Here is a 25269-nt window from a genome sequence, read left to right on the forward strand (position 1 = left end):
CTCCAGCTCCCACCTCTACCTGCCTGTCATTCCCATTCCAAAAGACACCTTTCCTCCTCTCTTGGGGCAGAAACAGGGCAAGGCCTAGGCACTCATTCTGGAACCCTAGTTAGCTAGAATACTAACACTTGCTCTGAGTTGTACCATGAAACTCCATGACCTGGGCTCCTCTGACCTGTTTCTTCCTTTAAGACAGGACATGACTATATCATATCACAGGTTGGTATGAGGACTGAGTCACTGTGTGAGCCCCAGTATATAGGAAGTGCTCTTCAGGGTGCCTTGCATGACATCACCAGGAGCAACCCCTGCCAGGCCACAAGGCTCCACAACTCATGTTTGCTCAGTGGAGGATTGAGGACTCCTATAGCTGTCTGTCTCACTGGAAGGTAATGGCCTCTGGCCACAGGAAGGTCAGAAGGTAGTACCTAGACAGGTGGCCAGTAACCAGGCAGGACATGGCACAGGGTCATGGGGACACTGACTATAGCAGGAAACTAGCACCATGCTGACCGGGGGCATTGCCTCAAGCCTCAGCTTTCCAAAGTTCCAGCCTGGAGCAGCATGGGCACAGAGGCTGTACCTAAAGGTGCTGGAGCAGAGGGCTGCCTCGTTGTAGCTGGCCAGAGTGCTGGCCTGGTTGCCGGTGACCATGTCTTCCAGGGAGGCCTGCTGGATCACATCGAAGCTGATGCCCATGCTGCTGGCACCCTCCATGTCGTTGATGTGGTGGGACTGGAGGATGGTGTTGACTGCCAGGTTCTGAAGGTCCAGCTCCACGCATACTGCAGGAAGACTCTGCTTGTCCACAGCCCTGGCCAGCTCCAGGGCCACCTCCCGGTGCCCAGTCTCAGCCTGACCACCACCAGGACAATCAGTGCTACCCAGTGAGATCAGGCAGGTGTGTGCTCTGATCAGTATCTGACCTCAAACCCACTGGGCACTCAGCAGCTGGTCCTTTACCCAGGACACTCTCCTGTATGGCCTCAACTTTTTTTTTTTTTAAGGTACTGGGGACTGAACCCAGGGTCTTCTCATTGAGCCACATCCCAGGCCTCTTTATTTTTTATTTTGAGACAGGGTTTTGCTAAGTCACTGAGTTGATCAGGCTGGACTTGAAATTGTGACGTTTCTGTCTCAGCCTCCCAGTACAGGGCCTCAGCTCTTGACCCTCATGGCTGAGCACTGAGCATGGCTGCCAGAAGATGTCAACAGATAGATGGCGGAGACCCCGGCCTGGGTCCGTGTCCACTCACCTGTGGAGTAACAGCCGGGACTATTGATCTCCACCGTGGCTTGGTCATCAAACTCCATGACCAGGCGGTTATCATCAGCCTCCTTCCCCCCCAGGTCAGGCCGGGCCATAGGGGACAGCCAGAGCAAGTGGTTGTGCCGCTGGAGGTGGCGGGCAAAGAAGAGGTCAGAGCCAAAGGTGGAGATGTCTTCGGGCAGGTTCCCAATGGGAATGTGGAAGTACCTGTGTGAGGCATAGGTCAGGCTCACCCGCTACAACAACAGGGATGGCCAAGCCAAACACCCAGGAGCTAGCCAGGGCTCTCACCTGCTCATCTCAAAGGCCTGCGACAGGCAGGTGTCTAGGTTGAGGTAGTGCCGGATCATGCGGCGAGCTCCATGGCGCTGCCAGTCCAGGACACCATAGCTGATCTTGTCAGCCACACGCATAAGCACCAGTGGAAATTCCTCAAGGACAGGAACCTCACTGGCTAGTCTGCGCAGCTCCCAGCTGGACTGGACAGCGATGAGGGTGGGGCCCCGGCGCTCCTCCTGGGGTGAGCAGAAGGAAGGAAACACTGGTGGACCAAGCAAGCCTTGGGGCAGAGGCTCCCATAACAGGACACCATGCTCCTTTACCTTATAGGCGAGCAGGAAGCGCTGGATGGCCCTGCAGATGGTCTTCAGGTCAGTTTCTGCGCGAACCTCAAAGGTATGTTTGGGGGGCGGCAGGAGCTCAGGACCCACATTCTTCAGCAGGAGGCTGTGTTCCACAGAGTACAGGGAGCCCAGGTTGGGCATCTGATTGCTGCGCACCTGGACAAGGCCAGCAGGTTAGCCCCTTTGTTCAGGATTCTGAGGCAGTAGGAGCATCTTCCTCCCCATGTCCTACCTGATGCTGCCCAATCCTGCCCAGGGACTTACAGTGTCCATTACAAATATGGATGCTCTGCACTGTGAAGGGATGAAGATACCAAAGAGTGCCTTGTGGCCCTGTGAGTGGTGGTACAGGTAGATGTGGCGGATGCTCCCTACAGAAGGAAGCAGGCCTGTCAGCAAGATATGTAGGAGCAGACTGAACAAGGGGCCGGCTGGTATTTGCTATACCTGGTTCTAGGTAGCTAAACTGGGCCAAGGAGCGCATCTCCAGGTGCTCAAGGGCAAAGGTGTCAGTTTCCCAGCCTGAAAGGTGCCGCACCAGCTGCTTGTTGACCACACACACACAGCCCAGCTGCACGAGGGCCCGGAACAACAAAGGAACCTAGAAAAGTGGGCAGACAGGCAGCAGGACTGACTTCTCACTCACCCTGATACCACCCTGGTCTGGCCACCTCTGCAGACACTTGGCTGAAACCCACCTACCCGTGGGGCAGAGCGCTGCACACCCCTAGGGGTCTCTTTCCCTGATGGTTCAGCTGTGTGGCTGGAGGGTTACCTGTGTCTCATATACACCCTCAATGTCTGGCGCTGACAGCTCAGTGTTGATCTCATTGATATGTTCTTGGTACATGTCCTCCGGCACTGAATACTCATAGAGATTGTAGACCAGGTTGGAGCGGGGAAGGACCCGATTCACCTGGGAACATTGGGGAAGGGACCTCGTCATGGCCATGTGATGCGCCATTTAGACTCCTGACTTCCAGTGCTCACAACAATAAGCCCCCTTTCCTGATGATTACAACTAAAAGATCCACATAATCTTAAGAGGCATCTGCAGCCTCTAAAAGTGGACAAGTAGCCAGGGATTTAGCTCAGTGGTTCTAGCACCTGCCTTGCAAGCACAAGGTCCTGAGTTCAATCCCCAGTACCAAAAAAATTTTTAAAAAATAAATTAAAAAAAAAAAAAAAGTAGACGAGTGCTCTTTGACTAGGGTGCCCACAACAATCTGGGAGAGAGATTCCCAATTTATTTCCTCCTATCTCCCCTGAGTTTAGCTAGAGGGCAGAGGTAGAAAATCCAAAAGGAGCCATATTTTCTTGGCCAGAGCACTAGAAAGGAGCTGCCAGGGCAACCAGAGAGTATGAGTGTGTGTGTATGTAGGGTCCTGGAGAGCAAGAGAGCTGGACAATAGGGTGCCCCAATTTTGTACATGGGCCACATGTCCATGGCTGAACACACTCAGGCAGACCCAAAGAACTAAAACTGGAAGCTTTACAGAAAGGCAAGAAAGGGGGTGGGAGGTCTGAAGTTAACCTGGGTGGGCTGCGTCAATGTTAGCTAAATGATTGTTTAAAAAGTGCCCTAAGTCTCACAATATCAAACGAGAAACATCCAGGACACAATATTTCTTGCCATTAACAACAACCCGAGAAATATGAATATTTCTCAAAGAGGAAGAGAGCTGTCAGGTGCCAACCCTGGGATGATCCAGATATGGCCATTAGCAAAGACTTTACAGCACCTGTACCTGTGTTCCACCCAGCAAACATCCATACCTGAAATGAACAGGAAGACAGGTTCTCAGCAGACAAATGGAAATAATAAAAAAGAGCTAATGGAAATCTTACTACTGAAAAAAGCAAGCATCTGAAGTAAAGTTTCCCTGATAAGTTAAATAGAACAAAGATAACAGAAAATTAGCTGGGCATAATAATGCATGCCTATAATCCCAGCACTATGAAGGCCAAGGCAAAAGGATTCCAAGTTCAAGGCCAACCTCAGATACATGAGGGGTTGAAGGCCAGCCTGGACTGCAGAGCAAGATCCTGTGTCGAAAAAAAAAAAAAAAACAAACAACACACAACAGGGTCAGGGATTTAGCTCAATGGTGTAGCCCCTGCCTTGTAAGTGCAAGGTCCTGAGTTCAATCCCTGGTACTGGGGAAAACAAGCAATACCAAAAAAATTAATTAAAATAAACCAGAGAATTGCCAGTAAACCTTAAGTTAATAGAAAATATCCAATTTTAAAAACGAGAGAATCCTATTTTTACAGTGAGTAATCATACTCCACTCTATGCATTCCCTCCCACTAAATGCAGAGGAGCTGTGGGGCTCTGAAGAGGTGGTCTGGGGAGACAGAGTCTGCAGAAGATCCAGGAGTAAGAAATTCCTTGGTCTCCCCTCTGAGTGAACCCCAATGGATGATCTTCATTCGAAGAAGCCAGACTTAAAAGGCTGAATATGAGTTTAAGAAATACTTTCTAGAAGTCAAGTATACCTGAGGCACCTCCACAAGTACAAAGAGCATGTGCCACAGCTACCTATTGTGGCTTTACCTGGAAAAGGCCCACCTGTCTTTGAACACGAGCAGCAGCAGCAACTAGGCCACATGCACACGTGGAACACTGCTACACACAGGGCTGGAAAACACGTTGTAACTTAGGCAGGCCACAACTGCTCACACAGGTGTCACTTGGTATGTGTTTAACAGCATCCAACCAAGAAATGCACATAAGACCATCTCATAAACCAGCTTCAGGCAGAGTTAACAGGTTGGATTAACAGGGGAGCTCTGACTGAGACACCTCCTAAGAGCTTACGAGGATGAGCTACAAGTTGACACTTCTCACAGACATTCAGTTAAGAAGAATCTCAACAAGAAAGCCATGCCTGCTGCCTGTTCACCTGGAGGCCAATCCGCAGACACAGTGGGCCAGTGTTCCTGGGGCTGAAGGGAGGAGTGGAGACGAGGCTTTTTTTGGGGGTGATGACAATGTCTTAAAATTGACCATGGCTTTAGATGCACACTCTGTGAATTCACTAAAAGCCATTGAATTGAGCCCTTTACATGGATGGATTGTATGGCATACAGATTGGTATTTTAATAAAGCACTTAACAATAGCACCTACGGAAACAGAGTTTACAGCCTCTAACAAATATCTAGATTTTCCCCCGCTTCACAGAGACATACCTACTCTTCAGGACAGAGCTGGACAGTGAAGATGGGGACAGTCACTCAGCTCATCATGACAATGACACAGCAGCAGCTCACCTGAGCATCACTCTGGCGTACCTCTGTGCTTGGCACTCAAATATTATTTCAAATAGTTCTCACAACATCCAGAGGAGGCCAGATAGCTCACCTGGTACTGGTGTACACAAAGCCTTTGATTCTGGTAAATGGTTTTCCCCCTTTTTTGTGGTATTGGGGATGAAAATCAAGGCCTCATGCATGCTAGGTGCGTGCGCTTCCACTGGACTACACCCCAGGCTCTTATCCTGTGGCAGCACCTCAGAGGTGACTGCAGGGACCAGCAATGCTTGCATTCTTCCTACCTTGCGACAGGTAACCCCCTCCTCTGCTCTGGTCACCCGCTGGTTCACATAGAACACTCGGGGGATGCTCAGCTTGATACAGTGCAAGTCATTACCGATGACAGCCCATAGCCGGAACAGGCCAGTCTGGCTGGTCTGATTGATCTGAAGGAAGGCAGAACATAGCAGGTCATAGGACACCTCCCAGCAAGTGAGTAGGTCACCTCCCAGCAGCTGCCAGCCCTGCCAAAGCATAGGTGCCACGGGCCCTGCGATGGGCAAAGAGCTAAAACCCTCTCCATCCTAGACCTCAGGCTGCTACTGCCCTCAGGGGGCGTCCACATCCTGAGACCAAGATGCATACCTGCACAATCTGCCACGGAAGGTCCAGAATACTGCGGGCCGTTCTCTGCAGGAAGCTGCCCAGCCCTATGGCAGGTCCATCTCTGAGGCCCCCATGCCTTGGTGTACCCTTTACTGACTCCAGGCATTGCCTCTTCCTGCGGGCCAGGCGCTGTCGAGCCTGCAGCTGCCATTTCTTCTTATGAAACCGAAGCCAGACCAGCCACTCTTCCTGGGACAGATGGGAGCAACCAGAGGGCTTGTGGTGAGGCAGCAGTGTCCCTTTGTGACAGCTCACTTTCTAAGCCTCAGCAGCCTCTGGAGCACTCTATGACAACCAGGCATCTTCACAACCTCTCCCCAGGACGAGGCCTTGCCTTAGAGCCCTGTGCTGTACACAGAGCTCTCAAGACAGCAAACACCACAAGCTCTGCCACTGCAACTTCTTCCACCGCAGTCTCTCACCTGGGTGGTTCCAAGGGTGGGAGGCTGCCCCAGGATTTCCTGCCAAGGCACAGTCAGCATGAGGTCCTGAGATTCCTCCTGGCTCTCCCAGAGGACTCGCTTCCTCTTAGTGGCAACAGGGACCATGCGGTGGGGTGGCTTTGTGATACCAAAGTCCTCTATGTCAGGAGCACCAGGCTTTAGGCTGCCTTCCGGGGCCTGGGCCATTGAAATCTAGAAAGATCCAACCAAGCCTTAAAACTCAGAATCCCATTCACATAACCTACTTTAGAAATCTAACACTAGCAAATCACCTGAAATAGGATATTGATTTACAGAGGAACTAAACTTTTTTTTTTTTTTTTTTTTTGGTACCGGGGAATGAACTCGGGTCCTTGTGCCTGCAAGGCAGGCCACCGAACCGCTGAGCTAAATCCCCGGCCCCGGAACTAAACTTTTAATAGATGAACAGGAAACTTTAGAAAATGGTATCAATACCACAAATAACTTGCTTCAAGAACTTAATTCATAAAATGATTCTAAAAAAGATGGGCACATTCATGTTCATGTGGGGAAGATGGCCGCGGTCATGTTGATTACCAAATGCAGAGTTCACAAAAAACAAAATTTTGCCAAATGCTTCTGTTTGCAAATCAAATGGTTCACAAACAAAAGCATTCGTGACCAAGTTACCACTGTATTGCAAATAATAGCTGAACCCTCCCTCCTCTATCATGCTTTCATTTTGCACCATTTTGTACTTTCACTATATGACCACAAACAACACCCACCACAGCTGATTTAACTTTATATAAATACAGTGGGACCTTGGTATTTGTCATTAATTGGTTCCAGAAGGTGCAACAAATACCCAAAATGTCAAGTACTAAATGGTTCTGTCTGGACAGGGTAGTGAGTCTCGAGGCAACCAACACTGACAAGTTCCAGTTTATGTATCTAGTACTAAACACATGATGAGCACTGGGACAAAAGTTCTCTGTCAAAATCCATCAAGTACCAAATTCATCAAGCTATAAAGCAGCTGAGTACCAAGGAATAGCAGCACTGACGTGATATGCATCATGCTGCATCCCAGGGATCTCTTGGCTGTATCTTGGAGTCAGATGCCTGATTTGTGCACACAGCCATTCATCTAACTGCTGTAGAACATTCCTTTGTATAAACACCAACCATTCTCCATCACTTTCTAGATGGAGAACAGCTAGTTCCCACTATCCAAAGCTGTGGACCACGGCTAGGTGCCCACCTCCGTAAGTGCTACCTTCGCCTCCCTCTTCCCCGAGTTCTAACACCTGATGTCACCCTCTTATTCTCTGGTGTGACTGGCAACCTAACACTGCATGCTGCGTATGGGTAACTAGTAGTGAGGTCCAGCACCTTGCATAATGAGTGCCCAGTTACTTCTCCTGTTCACTCCTGACCTGCCTTTTCCCCCCAATTTTTATTAGTACATGTTTGCAGTATGCAATAATTATACTCCTTGTGGGAGAGCTGATTCATGTACACACCACATCTCAATTCTTTTTTTCATCCTCCACCTCCATCTCTTGGTCTCCTTTCTTTTTGCAAAAGATTCATTTCCCTGCTCAACAGTGCTTGCTTTGAGAGTGCTAGTTGCCATTCTATAATCCATCCCATGGACAGCACCTCAGCACAGGAACCAAAAAGAGCCTCTACCACCAGAAGAACAGCAAAGCAGCCCTTCCCAGCTAAGCCTTCAGGAGAGGATATCATCCCAGCCAACACCTTGATGGGAGCCTTTGAGGCCCTAACCAAGGACCCAGCCATGGCTATGTCTGGAGGCCTTAGCTGCAGAAAGTGTGGTCTGCCACAAATGTGTGAAGTTGCTACATTTTGGAATCATTTGGTGCACAGCAATAGATCACCTGTATATTTTCATGGACCACATGTGCTCTGTACATTTCAACTGTCTTCCCCAGCCCCCCAGTACCAAGGATTGAACTCAGGACCTTGTACTTGCCAGGCAGGCATGGCATCACTGAGCTACATTTCCAGCCCTCAACTATCTTCTTGAAATTGTATCTTGGTGACTTCTATGCTTCTTCTGTTTTTTGAGATAGGGTCTCACTATGTAGTTCAGTTTGGCCTCAACTTGCGAGATCCTTCTTCCATAGCATTCTGAATAGTTGAGATTACAGGCATGCAGCACCATGCAGGACCGGTTCCTTACATTTCACATTAACAAATCACATTATCTGGAAATAATGAGTTTCATGTTTCCCTTTCTTTTTTGTATCAGGGATTGAACTCAGGACCTTGCGTTTGCAAGGCATACAGCGGCACCACTGAGCTAAATCCCTGGCCCACCCTTTTCAATTTTTAAAACTTAATTTGTAGCTGGATGTGGTGGTGCACACCTCTGATCCCAGCTACTCAAGAGGCTGATATAGAAGGCTCACAAGTTTGCTGGGGATTTAGCTCAGTGGTTCCGCCGCCTGCCTTGCAAGCACAAGGGCCCAAGTTCAATACCTGGTACCGAAAAACAAAACACAAAAACAGAAGAATCACAAGTTTGAGGCCTGGACAACTTAATGAGACTGTCCCACCAAACAAACAAAACCCAACACAAAAAAAATTCCAAAAAAAAAAAGGTGTATGTAGCTCATTTCTTTCTGGGTTCAATCTCCCATGCCACACAAACGGAAAACAAAATCCTCTCCCAAAGCCCCTTACTTCTTGTTTAAATCATGTGCTGAGGACCTCCAAATACTATCGATGAGAAGGTGCTATCAGCTAACAGGAACTGATCCTTTATTGCAATGCTTTCATGTTCTGCCAAGAAGTGGAGGTCTGTCGCAGGGTTGTGAGAAGTGACCTATCAGACTGAAAACACCCTATCTGTTCGAATTCTGATTATTCAAAGTTTTATTCTGGACATACTCATCAAACATTTTCATGAGATGCTCCAAGAGCCTTCTCCTTTAATGAAGAATTAAATTAATACTTCTCCCAAGAAAAATTAAATCAGCAGATTACTAAAGTTAAAAAAGCTTACTACTCCTGTCGTAATTCTTACTTGGTCATAACATTATTCTCCTTATACTGTATAAAACTTAGGGGTTAGTATTCATCTATCTATTGTTCATTAAACGAAAATGGCCTAAAACTTCCTTTCATATACTGTTGTCAATTTTGTTACCAAGCTAACAAGCTCTCCCAAGGTTACCAAATGAGCTATTTTTCTTGAGTGTGAGATTCTATTTGTTCACTAAATCTAACTAGTTAAGAGTTACGTCAAAATCTCCTAAACTGATTAAATGTCAGTCTTTCTCATAATTAGGTAAAATTTTACATTTATTAGATCTGAGGCTACATTGTTAGACTTATGCATTCCCAGTGAATGAGTTCCAGTTTTGTTTTTTTTTAACAGTATCAGGGATCAAACTTAGGACCTTGCGCTTATGAGGCAAGCAGCAGCACCACTGAGCTAAATCCCTGGCCCTATCAGATGAATTTCTATACTGTTCTACTTTATGGCTCACTTTTTAAGTATTTTTTCTTTTGTTCCTTTGTTTTTTTTTGTGGTACTAGGGATCGAACTCAGGCCCTTGTGCTTGCAAGGCAGATGCAGTGCCACTGAGCTAAATCCCTGGCCCTTTAAGTATTTTTCAGCACTTGAAAATCTCTTTGCTCTTTTGATTTTAGCTACTTTTCATTGTAATGTAACAATTTTCATCTGTATTGAGAAAACTGAGGCCATAGGTACAGTTATTCACTAACTGTATACCTCAACATTAGCATGTAAGATAGCTCTTCAAGATGAGTGTGGTTGTGCACACCCATGATCCCAGCACTCTAGGGGGCTAAGGCAAGAGGATTCCAAGTTCAAGCCCAGGCTGGGCAACTTAGCAAAACTCTGTCCTAAAATAAAAAACAAAAAAGGGCTGGGCTGGGCACTTGGCTCCATGGTGCCGCTGCCTGCCTTGCAAGCACAAGGACCCAAGCTCGATCCCCGTACAAAAGGAGGGAGGGCGCGGCTGAGGATGTGGCTCAATGCCAAGGTTCTGGGTTCAATTCCCAGTAACACACACACACACACACACACACATACACACAGAGATAATTCTTTGTTTTGTTTTTTGAGACAGGGGTCTCACTTTATAGTTCAGGCTGGCCCTGAACTCATTATGTAGCTCAGGCTGGCCTCAAACTTTCAGAAATCCTCCTGCCTCTGCCTCCTGCATGCTGGGATTACAGGTGTGAGCCACCATACCCGGCGGCACACACACATAATTCTTTATCCACACCTGAATATGCAATCCGCTTCCTATTACACAAGAGTAAGTGAAGGGTGATTTTATTTATTATATACATACACACACACACATACACATACATACATACATACATACTTTTTTTTTTTTTTTTGGTACTGGGGATCGAACTCAGGACCTTGTGCTTGCCAGGCAGGCGCTGGAACCACTGAGCTAAATCCCTGGCCCAGTGAAGGGTGTTTAAATACTAAGGTGTACATTTTTAGGGGAAAACATTTTAGAGGCAGGCCTGCAACATTATGACAACAGTCTGAAGACCCGGGCACCCTGTGTTTCTGGCCTCACTGGTTACCTGTCTCTTGCCCTCTAGAATGAAAAGCTCGCTGATCTTCTTCTGCTTGTAGATGTCACTCTTCTCCAGCAGCTTTTTGTGCAGCCAGTCTGGGTGTTTGACACGTGGCACTGGGTTCTTCACCTGCATGAAGATGACCCCAATCAAGGGAGACCTCTGTCTACCTTTGCTGGTCCCAACTATGCTGGGCTTACCCACCAGCTCTGGCCTCACCTGCTGCAGAGCCGCAGGAATGGTGATGATCTTCTGGATGGCACTACCCAGGCGTTCTATGTAGTAGTCCCAGTCTAGAATCTCCATGTGCAGAACACACAGCGAGACAGACACACAGTGACAGACACTCCATATCCAGCTCTGTTCTAAATGCTTTGTGTCTTATTATATCCTCTAGAAACTGCACAATGCAAGGTGCCTACTTGAGAGGAGGAAACCTGGCAGGGATTAATTGCTGTCCCGGGACCACAGATTGGAGGCGACCCAGCTGTCTGTAGCCCTGTCCAGAACAGACCAAGGGCCTCCCTGGCATGCAGGTTTTCTGTATTTGCCATAGCATACTGCTTCCTCACCATCACACCTCAGAGTGGAGGGAGTTAAAGACTCCAGACAAAACAGATAACCCAGGTCAGGTAAATCTGCCTAACTACCTCTGTTTCTAAACTTACGAGAGTAGAAAGCATTGGCACTCACTGTTCGAATATCAAAGTCCTGAAGGGATGAGCTCTTAAGCCATTTCCGGAGAAAATGCTTCCTTACGGTGGGCTCTGCTTGGAAAATGGCAAGCGGGATGGCCCTGGGTGAAGGGAGGAGGAGGGAAACTCACAATGAAATCACTGAACCCCACTGTAATTCTTACTAAACATATATGGAAATGAGGACTTGTAACCCAGTTTGCGACTTTTTTTTTTTTTGGTACTAAGGATCAAACTCAGGACCTTGTGCTTGTAGGCATGGTGCCAATGAGCTAAATCCCTGGCCCCTGCAACTTATATTTCAAAAACTGTTCTTTTATACAAACTCTAATATATAATGTTTATAACATTCAGTCACCAAGTAATTCTCCATTACACTAACAGACATCCCTAGTGCTGGCCACTTGGGTGTTTCTGGTGCGAGGCCACAGCAAACAGCACTGCCCACCAACTTCAGGTCCCCGAACACATGCAAGGGAACATGTCAAAAGCTCATCACTGGGTAAAGCACACCAGAGTTGGGCCAATTCTAGAAACAAGGAGTCAGTCATCATGTCACCAGCAAAGCGGCAGTAACTCTCAGGAATACCTCTCTCTCACTGGACAAAAAACACTTCTGTGAAATGTTGTAAAGAAGCCTAGAGGGAGCACAGCAACCCTGTGCGTGGAGCAGCTCCATGTGAGGAAATGGAGACTAGCAAGGGTGAGCCCCGTGATGGCGTTCTTAAGTCCATTTATGCTGTTCCCTTTGCACATGGCCATGAAGAAAAGGTAGTTTCCAGCTTTCTGGCTTCAGTGGGTGACAGTCAGGGCTCAATGCTAACTCGAGCTCTCCAGTGCTGCTGCCTGCAAGCGTAGTTAAGGCTGTTCAACTCATGCACAGTATTTTCATCCTCAAACACATTGATTTATTAATTTCTACATAGTGGACATTTACACAATTCTGTCTGGTGCCAAACGTGATGCGAGGAGCATAAGGCCACTAAAGCACAGCTCAGAGGTGCCCTGTGCCCTCTGGTTCCACCCTGGCAGGCTCCACTCCAAGTGACAGTGAGGACCACTCTCCCAGTGCCATGCTGAGAGCCAGTCTACTTGCTTAATACAAACTATTCTTGGGCATTGGGGTGCACGCCTATAATTCCAGCACTAGGGAGGCTGAAACAGGAGGATCACCATGAGTTCAAGGCCAGCCTGAAATACTCTGTGAAGCCCTCTCTCAAAAAAACCAAAGTAACAAAACACTGTTCTCAGCATCTATTTCCAACTCTGCCAATGCCAGTAAAGCCACATCTCCAGGATGCCAGGAGTTTTCTGATCTCTGTGTGTGTCAGCCATCAACTCCTCACTGTGAAGTGCCATTCTGATCCAGTGTCTACTTTTCTCCTGGGGTTGTTTTTCTCACTGACTTGTAGGAACTCTATTTCACTTAGTTTTAAGTCCAATTTCTTTTCCTTTTATTATGACTATGATTGTTGTTATTGTTGTTTTGTTTTGTTTTTGTTTTTTTTGTGACAGGGTCTTGCTGTATAGTTCAGGCTGGCCTTGAATTCATTATGTAGTCCAGGCTAGCCTCTAACTTGCAGTGATTCTCCTGCCTCAGCCTCCTGAGTGCTGGAATTACAGGTGTGCGCCACCACGCCCAACAATGGGAATTTTTTTTTGACAGGAACACATGGTATTTACTTTCTCTTCCCTACAAGTTTCTTTAGGTAGATGAGTGTCACCATTGTTATTAGTCAATTTACCTTCCCTGGCTGTGTTCTCGAGTGTCACCCACATGGCCTCATTTATGTGGTCATTCACATAGCTGCAGGTGCTGCTGGCAGGCTCCCTCCACATAGGCCATTTTGGTTCCAAAGGCCTTTGTCAACTAGGACTTGAAGTCTAAAACTCCTTCCATCAGGTTCCTTCAGTTACAGGCCACTCAGACTCCAGATGAGGAGACAGGCTCACCTCTCCATAAGAGGATTTAGGTTACCTTAGGAAGCGTCAAAGACCAAAGAGGCCAGACTGGCTTCTAGTTCCTCTGAAAGAGACCTAGGACCTCTTGCCTCTACTCTTGGTCCTCAGGTTTCCCAGGGTAGGAAATCTGACGAGCACTACACTAAGGTCAAGCCCTTTCTTTCTTTATTCCGCACACCACCCACAGGAAGTCATGGCATCCCATCTCATTCCAGTCCCTACACACCTGGCCACTGTTCCCTGGTGGGAGCAGAAGCTGTCAACTGATGGAATCTTTTGTTGTTACCCTTGATGTATTGTAAGAGCTGGAGGACACTTTCTCCTCTTGAGCAGAGGGGACTGAAAGAGGTGACACTGGCATCAAAAGGAACTACTCAGATGCCAGAGTACTCTGTATCGCTTATCACAGGGGGCAACAGCAGCATCAACTAGGGATGAGGGACCTGGACCCTGCTCCTACTGGACCTTGACCTAGTGACAGGATGATCACATCTGGGGGTACATCTATGCCCACGATGGTAAAAGGCTGATTCCTGCAAGCCCTGGTTCTCTGGGCTTACCATGCCCTCTCCAGAACCCATAGGGACCCAGCAAGGACTTCCTAGAACTGGACCTGGGGGCTGGAGGTCAGCCTGCCTTCTTCAACAAAACCACTCCATGTTCTTCCCAAGGAGTTCTCCCTTCTGTAGGGAGCCAGCATCCTGCTCTCCAGGCCCTTACCTCTCTGTGACGGGAGAGCCCTCAGGCTTGCGGGAAATGATGTAGCGGCAGCTCAGTCCTGCATCCTTGACCATCTGGTCTCCCAGGAACTCAGCCAGGCGCTTTGCTGTGCTTATGGATGTGGACTTCTGCTCCCCGTAGTCTTCTAACTTCCGAGACATGGAGCGGTTCTCAGAGATCAGCTCAAATAGCTCAGAATCCGGCATGTTAGCTGCCTGGAGGGAGAAGCAATGACTAAAACCCAGACTCAGATGCTGAGGTGCTGGCGTCTGAGCTCACGCTGGACTCTGCTTCTGGGGTTACACAAGTCTCTGGCCCGAGGAGCAGAGGGCAGCCTCTCCTATTACAGTATATAATTAGCTTAAAAAAGGCACATCAAGCCTCAGCCTTGAGATCATTACCCTGTGCGCAAATTGTTAAACACCACTTGCCTACTATGTACAAGTATCTGGGTTCAGATCCCAGTAATGCTCCCACATACATATGCATTTATAGTCTGCAAAAAACTTTGTTTTTAAAAATTTTTTAATTTTTTATTTCTTGGTACTGGGGATCAAACTCAGGTCCTTGCGCTTGCAAGGCAGTTGCCAGAACCACTGAGCTAAATCTCCAGCCCTGCAAAAATTTTTAAATCAAAGTTGATGTGATCTCTGGTAATTTTTCTGATGATTCCTTTTCTCACCATGCTATTTTAAGAAATATTTTTTTAGAGTTGCTGGACCTGGACACAGAAACTAAGGGGAAACCTCAGGATTCCATCTGTCTCCTGCTTTCCCTTCAGGAAGCTCCATCTCTCACAACCAGTGGTGGCCTTACCTTGCTGTACAGCACATCAAGCCAGTAGTCGGCCACCTTGGCTACAGAGCTATACACCTCTTCCAGTGTGCTGCCCTTGAGGAAGGCCTCGAACACAGAGGACTGGAAGATTTTAATCAGCTGTAGCTCCCCGCGGCGTTTGACTTCAAAGCCCTTCAGCTCAGCCAGGGAACCATCTTCATTGAACACTGCATACCTGTGGAGAAAGTAGCACCATGGTGACAGAAATCCCTGAGGAATGGGTTGACTTGTCTTGCATCTGTCTTCCCATTTCCTATTTAACCAGTAAAATGAAGAAAGAAAAACCACCAGGTCTGTTTATCCTGGCTCTGGGCACCTCCTCCTGCTTGGCAGTTAGGTCTGATTCACATCAATGATATCCTCTGTAAGGCACAGGTTGTGCAATCCCTACCTCTTCTTCAGTTTCTTGCCTTCTTCCTTGGAGGCTGGAAGGATCATGGCAAGGTAGGGTCCATCAACCTCAAAAAAGATGCTATTCTCTGAGCGGGTGACATAGGTGAGTGAGGAAGGCTCAGCCAGCTCCTGGTACTGGTCATTGGTGAAGCCTTCCTGAGAAGCAAGAGAGAAGAGGCAGCTTCACTCACACAGGCCCACACTGGGAACTACCCAACAGCCCTCTGGAGGCCCCCCAACATCAGACATAGCCCAGAAGCAGAAAGGAAACTGATACATGCAGCAGTGTACTGTCTCAAGTGCATTTGGCCAAGCCCAGGCTACACGCTATACACGTCCAAGTGTACAACCTTCTGGAAAAGGCAAAAGTGATGCACAAAAATCATTTCAGGAGTAGCCAGGGTTTTAGGCAGAGAGAGCAGCTCCCTGGAGAACCACCCAACTTCAGGACCCAAGCAAGGAAAACACATACAATGCTGGAGTAACACATGGTACCAGGAAGCAGGAAAGTGCTCCCAAACAAGAGCACAAAACACAAAGAGAGACAGGCATGGTGATACATTCTAGCAGTCTGGGAAGCTGAGGCAGGAGGGTCATAACTTAGCAAGACTATTTCTCAAAAATAAAAAAGGGGTGGAGATGGAGCTCCGCGTGAAAGTCCTAGGTTCAATACTCAATTCCAGGAGCAAACAACAAGTAAAAAAAAAAAACCCAGACACAAGATGTGTGCCCAGAACACAAAGCACACATGAAGAAGCCCCAGTAGTCAAGGGGCTTCTTGAAAAATGAGAAATAAAAATAAATAAATAAAATGAAAAACAAAACATATGAGGATAGAGCTGGATTATAAACCAGATATAATAAACACCCACAATCTATGCAGATACCAATAAAGGAGCCAATGAATAAACAAGGGAATAATGGGAGAGAGTGACAATGACTTCCACACAGCATTCCAGCTAACAAAAGTAGAAGGGCTGGGCATGCAGATGTACACCTGTAATTCCAATCACTTGGGGGACTGAGGCAGGAGGATCCCAGGATTGACCCCAGCTTAGGTAACTTAGTGAGACTCTGCCTCAAAAAATAAGGCTTGGGGATGTAATTTAGTAGTAGAGCACTTTCCTGGCCTGTGCAAGACCTAAGTTCAAGCCCCAGCACTGCAAAAAAGAAAGGAAAAAGAGTAGAATGGATGGGGAAATGGCAAACTGCCATGAGCAAAACTAGAGAAACAGTGGCTGCAGGTGACTCCACTATCACAGGGTCAAGTTAGGGGCTGATTATAACGAGCAACTTGGTATCTGCAGAACTCAATGTATCTCTCCATAGCATTGTGGTCCACATATGCCCAGGCACTCTGATGCTCCCTCCTCTGGCACAGAAGCTGGATCTCCACTCATGGGTGCAATCACTGGGCAGAGAACAGCGTGTGTGAGGGGGACCAGAAACCTCACACAGGCCTGGCAGGTATAGGCGGCACCTTCACCCAGTGATCAAGCAGGATAACCAGCCCTGACAGGATACAATGGACAACAGCAGGCATCAACTCCAAGTAAATCCAAATAACCTCAGCCTGTGACAGAAGTAGTCAACAACCTCAGATTAAGGGCAGTCAACAAAATGCCTGACCAGGAAAGACCAAGGTACTGTCTTGGCTGGAGGAGACACAGCAGGAGGGCAGTGACATGTTAGTCACAGTTATGCATTTCTTCATCCTGAAGATTATACTGTGGTTTATGTGCACATTCATGTTAGGGGAAACAGGCAGAAGGATTCAGTTCTCTGTACCATTGTGGTTTTCCACAAGTTTAAAATTATTTCAAAATAAAAAGTAAAAGCAATGGATTCATTGCTGAATTCTATAAGAAATCTAGAGAAGACCTAATGCCACTAACTCCTTTAACGAAAGTGAAAGGGAAACAATACTCCCAAATTCATTCCTGGAACCAAGCATTACCCTGATTCCAAAACCAGAGAAGAATTCAACCAAAAAGGAGAATTACAGGTCAATCTCCCTAATGAACATAGATGCAAAAATCCTGAATAAGATACTGGCAAAGAGAATGAAGCAAATCATCAAGAAGATTATACACCTGATCAAGTTGGATTCACCCCAGGATGCAGGGATGGTTCAACATACACAAATCAATAAATGCAATACAGTATATTAATACAGCCAAGGATAAAAACTATATGATCCTCTCAACAGATGCAGAAAAAGCTCTTGACAAGATCCAACACTCACTCGTGATAAAAAAAAACCACAGGGCCAGGGATTTAGCTCAGCAGTTTGGTGGCCTGCCTTGCAAGCGCAAAGACCCGAGTTCAATCCCTGTACCAAAAAAAAAAAAAAAAAAAAAAAAAAAAAAAAGCCACAGAAAATTGTTATAGATGGTCTTTATCTCAATCTGATAAAAGCCATCTACAACAAACCAACATCATATAAAACGGACAAAAACTGAAAGTTTTCACTCTAAAATCAGGAACAAGATAAGGATGTCCACTGTCACCATTCTTGTTCAATATTGTTCTGGAAACATTAGCCAGAGAAATTAGACAAGAGAAGGAAATAAAAAGAATAAGGATAGGAAAGTAAGAAGTTAAATTATCATGATTTGCAGATGATACGATACTATACATAGAAGATCCCTCTAACTCCACCAAAAGACTTTAGAATTGATAACCAAATTGAGCAAAGTTGAACAAAAGTCAACACTCAAAAGTCAATAGCTTTCCTGGATACAAATAACAGACACAGAGAGAGAAATCAGAGGAACAATCCCTTTCACAATAGCATCCAAAAAAATGATATACTTAGGAATCAATCTAACAAAGGAAGTAAAAGACCCCTACAATGAAAACTACAGTACTGTGAAAAAGGAGAACGAAGAAGACAGAAAATGGAAAGATATCCCTTGTTCTTGGACAGGAAGAACCAATACAGTGAAAATGGCCATACTTCCAAAATTGTTACACAAGATTCAATGCAAGCCCAATCAAAATCTCAACAGAATATCTCACAGAATTAGAAAAAACAATCCTAATACTCATCTGGAACTAGAAGAGACCTAGAATAATAGCAAAGGCAATTCTGGGCAACAAAGGCAAGGAAGGGGATATCACGATCCCTAACCTGAGATTATACAACAAAACTATGATGATAAAAACAGAATGGTACTGTCAAAAGAACAGACCTGAGGATAAGTGGAACAGACTAGAAGATGCAGAAACAACTCCAAACACACTCTGTCATCATCTCATCTTTGACAAAGGAGCCAAATACCTTCATTGGAAGAAACACAACCTGTTGCTGGTGCTGGAAAAACTGGCTTCCACATGCTGAAGACTGAAATTAGACCTGTATTTTTCACCATTGAAAAATTGAAATGGATCAAAGATCTAAATATTAAAACAGAAACACTAAATCTACTGGAAGAGAGAATAGGTAGAACGTTTGAGGATATAGGAGCAGGGAAAGACTTAATGAACAAAACCCAGACCTCAGGGGAAATACTACAAAGAATCAACAACTTGGACCTTACTGGGTTTTTTTTTTTTGGTACCAAGGATCGAACTTCAGTTCCTTTGCTTGCAAGGCAGACGGTGAAACCACTGAGCTAAAACCCCGGCCCATGGACCTTATCTTATTAAAAAGTTTTTGCCTTACAAGCACAAGATCCTGAGTTCAATCCTCAGCACCAATTAAAAAAAAAAAAAAAAGCTTTTGTACAGCAAGAGAATCCACCAACAGAGTAAAGAGATAACTCACAGAGTGGGAAATTTTTTTTTACTAGCTATTCAGATAAAGGATTATCTAGAATATATAAAGAACTAAAAAATAAACAAATAAATAAATCAGATGTCCCTAAATGGACATCTGAAATAAAGACACTTCTTAGATAAAAAATTCAAAATGGCAAATATCTAAATATATATACATATATATATTTAAAAATATACATATGTATATATTTTTTTTTCTTTTTTGGTACCAGGGATCAAACTCAGGACCTTGTACTTGAGAGGCAGGTGGCAGCAACACTGAGTTAAATCCCCAGCCCAACAGCACATATATATATGAAAAAATGTTCAACATCACTGGTCATTCAAGAGATGCAAATTAAAACAATGCTGAGATTCTATCTCATTCCAGAAAGAATGGCTGCTATCAAGAAATCAACCAGGGCCGGGGATTTAGCTCAGTGGTGCTGCCACCTGCCTCACAAGCTCAAGGTCCTGAGTTCTATCTCCATATCCCCCAAAAAAGGAACCCTTCCTTCTCCACTGCTGGTAGGAGTATAGACTGGTGCAACCACTGTGGAGATTTCTCTAAAAACTAGAACTAGAGGTTCCACTTGACTCAGCTCTACCTCTTCTTATCTTCCCAAAAGAATTTAAAGCTTGGGGCTGGGATTTAGCTCAGTGCTGCCACTGCCCAAGTTTGATCCCTGGTACCAAACAAAACAAAACAAACAAACAATCAAACAAACAAATAAAGCATCACACCACGGTGATATACGCACACACCTTTACAGCAGCACAGTTTGGTGACAGCTACATCTTGGAAACAGCTCAAATGTCATCAATCAACAAGTGGATGTGGGCTTTTTAATATAAGGAAGTACTACTCTGCCATAAAAAAGATGAACTTCAGACATTTATAGCTAAATAGATGGACCTTGAGACCATACTCTTAAATGAAATAAATCATACACACATGCTTTTAAATACCACATTGTGAGAACCACGCCTGCTCCCGACCCAGCCGCCATAGCTCAAGCACCGGGAGGTAGGCCACCCCAATCCACCGCGGGAAGGAGAACCACGCCTGCTCCCGACCCAGCCACCATCGCTCAAGCACCGGGAAGGTAGCCGCGCGGGTGCCACTGAACCCCCATAAACCTCCCCCTGCCCGCCCGCACTCTCAGACCTCCTGACTATGGAAGTCTTTGGACCCACTCTGCAGAGGCAGAGGTGGTCATCAAGGGTATTTTTCTGAGTTCCCCACTTTGAACATCTTTAAAGAAAGGGCGTGGGAAACCTGTAATAGAATGTTGTGGAGTTCAACCATTCAGAAGGATGGGGAACTCAATCTGGGCCTTGCAGCCCGAGGTCAGTCAGCGTCAGGGGGTTCAGCAATCAGCTAACTGAGATCAGGGGTCTTGCATCCTCGCTCTGTCTGAGCCATTAAATGGTAAATATACTATATTGAAAAGTTTGTTCACTGCAGATATGTTCTGGACTGCTTCTTGATTTCAATTTAATTCAAATGATTTAAGGGTGATAGACAAGTGAATACCACAGGTGGTCAGTGTCCAAGTTCTGCTTGATCTTAATGTGTTGCTGATTGTATCAGTTGGGGTAAAGCACTGCCGTTGATTTGATGAGCTGTTTTCTCTGATGTTATGAAGATGAGAATGTCTGTGGGTCCTTAGAGACACAGAAGCTAGGGTGCAACTATATCAGGAAGATTTGGGTGATAATCCAGAGATTAAACCAAGGACAGTCCGACAACAAAAATTAAAATGAGAAAACACTTAAGCAAGACACAAGGACAGACTTCCAGTTCACCAATGGCAAACAGTAGGGCAAATGAGGATGAAAAGGCCGATAGTGAACCACCAGGACACCCTGAACTCAAAGCACAGGAAGTAACAAAACAGATCAATCAGGCTCTAGAAAAATTCAAAACAGAAATAATTTCCCAGATAACCATAGAGATAGTGAGCAAAATGGAAGTCGTGATTCGAGACTCTAGAGCAGAAACTGACAAAAAAATAGATGAGCTCAGGACCATGATAGAAGCCATGAAGGCCCAGCATAAGAAAGAAATGGAAAAAACAAACGCCCAACATAGGAAAGAAATGGAATCCATAAAACAGATTCAAACAGATATCCAGGAGATTAAAAACTCTCTCTATTGAAAGTGTACGCAACAGAATAAAAGAATGTGAAGATACACTCTCAGATATAGAAGATAAGATTGCAGTCAGTGACCATGAAAAGAGAGGTCTCTTAAAAACAGTAAGAGATCATGAGAAATCGATCCAACAACTCCTAGATGATGCAAAGAAGAATAACATAAGACTGATAGGAATACATGAAGTAGCAGGAGAAAATACAAATGACTTAAAAAAGCTGTTTGCAGAATTAATGACAGAAAACTTCCCAAACAGAGGGGAAGAATTTGACATTCAGATAACTGAGGCATATAGGACCCCAACTAGCTACAATCAAAAAAAATCTACACCTAGACATATAATAATCAAGATCCCAGAAACCCAACAGAAGAACAAAATACTACAAGCAGTAAGAGAAAAGAAACAAATCACATACAAAGGAAAGCCCATCAGAATCACAGCAGACTTTTCAACACAAACCCTTGGGGCAAGGAGAGCCTGGAATGAGATATTTCAAGTACTAAAAGAGAACAACCTCCAACCTAGACTGATGTATCCAGCAAAACTCTCTTTCAAAATGGAGGGGGAAATAAGACACTTCCACGACAAAGAACATCTGAGAAACTACATGAATACCAAACCAGCACTACAAGGAATTCTAAACGAGGTCCTAGAAAAAGACAATGAAGGCAGCAACACCATGAGGCCCAACAGAGCAAATCAAATAGGCAAGGCAAGAAATTAAAAGGAGAAGGTGAAAAAGTAAAAAGAGTCAACAAAAGGCCAATAACATGTCAATAATAAGTCAGTACATATCAGTTATAACCAGCATTGTCAATGGCCTCAACTCACCAATCAAGAGAAATAGACTGGCAAAATGGAATAAGAAGCAAAATCCAATAATATGTTGTATACAAGAAACACACCTAGTGCAAAAAGAAGCCCATAGACTGAAAGTGAAAAGACAGAAAACAATTCTCCATGTGAGAGGAGCCCAAACAAAAAACAGGAGTAGCAATCTTATTTGCAGACAAAGTAAAATTCAAACCAAAACTGAATCTAGTATTATTGATGTAGGACAGTACTGTATCATACCTCTATGAATGTAAAATATCTAGTACCTGCTTTATGATACATAGTAGGGACCGTGCTTTATCAGAGCTACATTTAATGATATTACTCTAGAATGTTCTCTTTCCAGATGATGATTAAGAGGCTAACAGAAAAAATGGTGCCAGGTACCACAGCAGCAACAAAACTTTGCTGTTTTCTGGATATTATTCTTTTCTTTGTTTTAATGGAATGTGCTAAATCTCTATAATTTTGTTTAGATGACTGCAGAACCTGGAAAAGCTGTAAAATTGAATTTTGGGAAACTTCAACGGTGCTGCCAACTTTGGAAAACGTCATCCCAATTTACTGTGTTGACTTGGCATTGTACAGAAATGGACAACCATATTGGTCTAGAAATGTTAATTAATTAATTAATTTATTTTTTTTCCCCTGTGTACAGGGGTAACACATCGTACTAAATATGTAAGGTCATATCTACGTGGGTTTGATTACAGAAACTAATAAAGTATTCTCTAAATAATGAAAAAGGAATAAGATAAAACTATGAGCGAGAAGCAATTTAAATGTGTTCAGGGACCATTTTCATCTCCAGAATTAAGGATTATTTTGATGTTACATCATTGCCTTTTCTCTTTTACTTTCCTTTTTAGTTTTATTTTAGGATTCCCTATTTTTAATGTTCATACAGAGATTTCTTTAACTGAAATACTGAATAGTTTCTTTGGTGTGAAAAACTATAATAGTACACAGGATCCTAATGAGACAATTAATAATGTGAAATAGGAAGTAAAGGGCTAAAGGTGTAAGGAAAGTGGGAAGGGTGGGGGAGAGGTAATAAGGGAGAGGAAAAAAATATGAGAAACTGAAAAAATGGAAATAAAATGTTTGTAAGTGGGGAGGCGGGGTGAAGGGAGGGCAGGGACAAGGGGAAAAATGAGAATCAAGACCTATTATGTAAAGCTACAGAATCCCAATGATGAATGTAATTGTATTGTATACCTAGATTGTACCAATAACCTCAATAAAAAGAAAAAAATAATTAAAAAAATAAAACAAACACATTGTTTCTCTGGTGTGAGAAAATGAATGTGGAAATAAGGACTGCGATGTATAATGGATGATGGGAAATGGGAAGAATGTTCAGATGGGAAGGTAAACAAGGGAGGAGAGAGGAAGAAAGGAAGGAAGGGACATGAAAATAGAAGGAAAAAATGGAAACAAAGCTTTCGTATATAGGGAGGGGAGGGGCCAGGGGGGATGGGATTAAAAAAAAAAAAAGTAAAAGCAAAAAGTGGGTGCTGTGCTGAAGGAGAAAGAACTTCTGGCCATGGCAGTATGACCCTCAGGCTATTGGGAGACAACCTGTCCTGTTAAAGGGACAAGGCTGGTGAAGTAGGTGATGGGAGGTCCTGCCCCACACTCACCTTGACCATGATGTTCAGCATGGCTCCAGGGTAGGAGACAGTCACCTTGGGCTTCTTCAAGTTGGTTGTCTTAATGACAAAATTTTCTGGGAAGCTATTTGGCAGGACACACCATATTCCATCTGTGTCCAGTTCTAAGGGCCTCCTTCAGAGAAAGAGGAGTCAGGCCTCAGACACAGGGCCATGGGCTCATTCATGTTCTAAAGAACGAAGTACGAGTGCTCCCTTTGGCAGCACAAATACTAAAGAACCAAGTATGAAATCCCTGGACAACACCACACTGGCTCCATCTTCCCAGCCCCTTCTCCCCACGACTGCATTCCCAGCACACTTACCCGATCTGCTCAATCAGCTCCCGTGCCTGGGTGATGATGTTGGCACCAGTGAAGCAGACAATGCCAGCCATCTCCATGGAGTACCAGCGAGCCCTGGGAGGGACAGTTGTGGCCTGTGATGGGTGGGCTGATGCACTGTTCCCTCCATAGGGAATAAATCATGGAAGTAGGAACACTCAGGAGGGATAATGGAATGGCCAAAATGCTTGGAGGGGCACAGAGCTAAGGTGGGCTCTGACTCTGCCCTGCATCCCCCACTTCAGGGAGCCACATGGCTCAAGAAAGCCACCATGGCATCAGCTGCCCTCTGCAGCCTAAGCAGCACCCTAAGGCTGTCCCAAAACACCTCAAGTCTACTCTACTCTTCACATCTCAGTCCAAGGCCCACCCTCACCTCTGGCCTCAGGAGACCATCTCACACCCTGCTCTCAGCTTTGCCCTTTTTACCCTCTGTCCAGCAGATATCAACATGGCTCTGTCTTGCTAGAAAGCGAAGATAAACACAATTCACCCTCAAACTAACCTCAGAGCCCAGTCCTCCTTTTGCTCTGGAGAGCTGTGGCAAATAGCACTCACATCCTCCAGGCTCCAACCCATAGAGGGCAGGCCTCACCTCACCACTGACCTGCCTTCCCTAAGGCCCCAACCAGACCAGTCCAAGCAGCACAGCTCAGCCTTACCTCTCCATCCTGCTTCCTAGTCTCTTCCTGGGAACACCCTCCGACTGGCTTCAAAACCCTGCACATCAGCAAGCTCTAGGCCCTGTACTGGTCACTCCTCCAACCATCCTTAAATACATCCGCCTTTGCTTAGCAACCGCCCAGACCCTTTCCATATCCAAATGATGCCACACTGAGTGATGCCAACATGCTGAAATAGAATGTACCTCCAGCTCAGAACGTACAGACCAGGATGTCCAGCAGCAGGTCTCTCTCTGGAGGCCCAGGCCCTCCAGCCTATGGCCCCCACTGTCCTTGGGGCTCCCAGTGCGACATAAATCTGCATCTCCATCAAGTTCTAAGCTACATGCACCCCACCTGCTTACCCCCACTGATCCTGTAGGCACTGGGATTCCTGTGCCCCACCCTGCTCATTCCACTGCATTTCCGGT

General features: G+C 45.5%; 1 protein-coding gene across 3 annotated transcripts in view; it reads right to left on the minus strand.

Annotated features, from left to right (window-relative positions):
- Positions 1–25269, minus strand: part of Pole (DNA polymerase epsilon, catalytic subunit) — a 52533-nt gene that overhangs the window by 9022 nt on the left and 18242 nt on the right. For all 3 annotated transcript variants that reach the window (XM_010604245.3, XM_010604244.3, XM_010604243.3), the window contains 18 exons: positions 24159–24251; positions 23824–23968; positions 15424–15581; positions 15012–15207; positions 14196–14410; positions 11512–11614; positions 11038–11118; positions 10825–10947; positions 6238–6450; positions 5795–6004; positions 5452–5595; positions 2669–2809; positions 2341–2494; positions 2158–2264; positions 1873–2049; positions 1562–1785; positions 1257–1477; positions 584–785 (listed from right to left, as the gene is read on the minus strand). In XM_010604245.3, the coding sequence (XP_010602547.1) occupies positions 584–785; positions 1257–1477; positions 1562–1785; positions 1873–2049; positions 2158–2264; positions 2341–2494; positions 2669–2809; positions 5452–5595; positions 5795–6004; positions 6238–6450; positions 10825–10947; positions 11038–11118; positions 11512–11614; positions 14196–14410; positions 15012–15207; positions 15424–15581; positions 23824–23968; positions 24159–24251 (2907 nt within the window). The remainder of the gene's footprint in view (positions 1–583; positions 786–1256; positions 1478–1561; positions 1786–1872; positions 2050–2157; positions 2265–2340; positions 2495–2668; positions 2810–5451; positions 5596–5794; positions 6005–6237; positions 6451–10824; positions 10948–11037; positions 11119–11511; positions 11615–14195; positions 14411–15011; positions 15208–15423; positions 15582–23823; positions 23969–24158; positions 24252–25269) is intronic.

Source organism: Fukomys damarensis, unplaced genomic scaffold, assembly GCF_012274545.1.
Source record: "Fukomys damarensis isolate Sample0158 unplaced genomic scaffold, DMR_v1.0_HiC HiC_scaffold_12, whole genome shotgun sequence".
NCBI classification, from domain to species: Eukaryota; Metazoa; Chordata; class Mammalia; order Rodentia; family Bathyergidae; genus Fukomys; species Fukomys damarensis.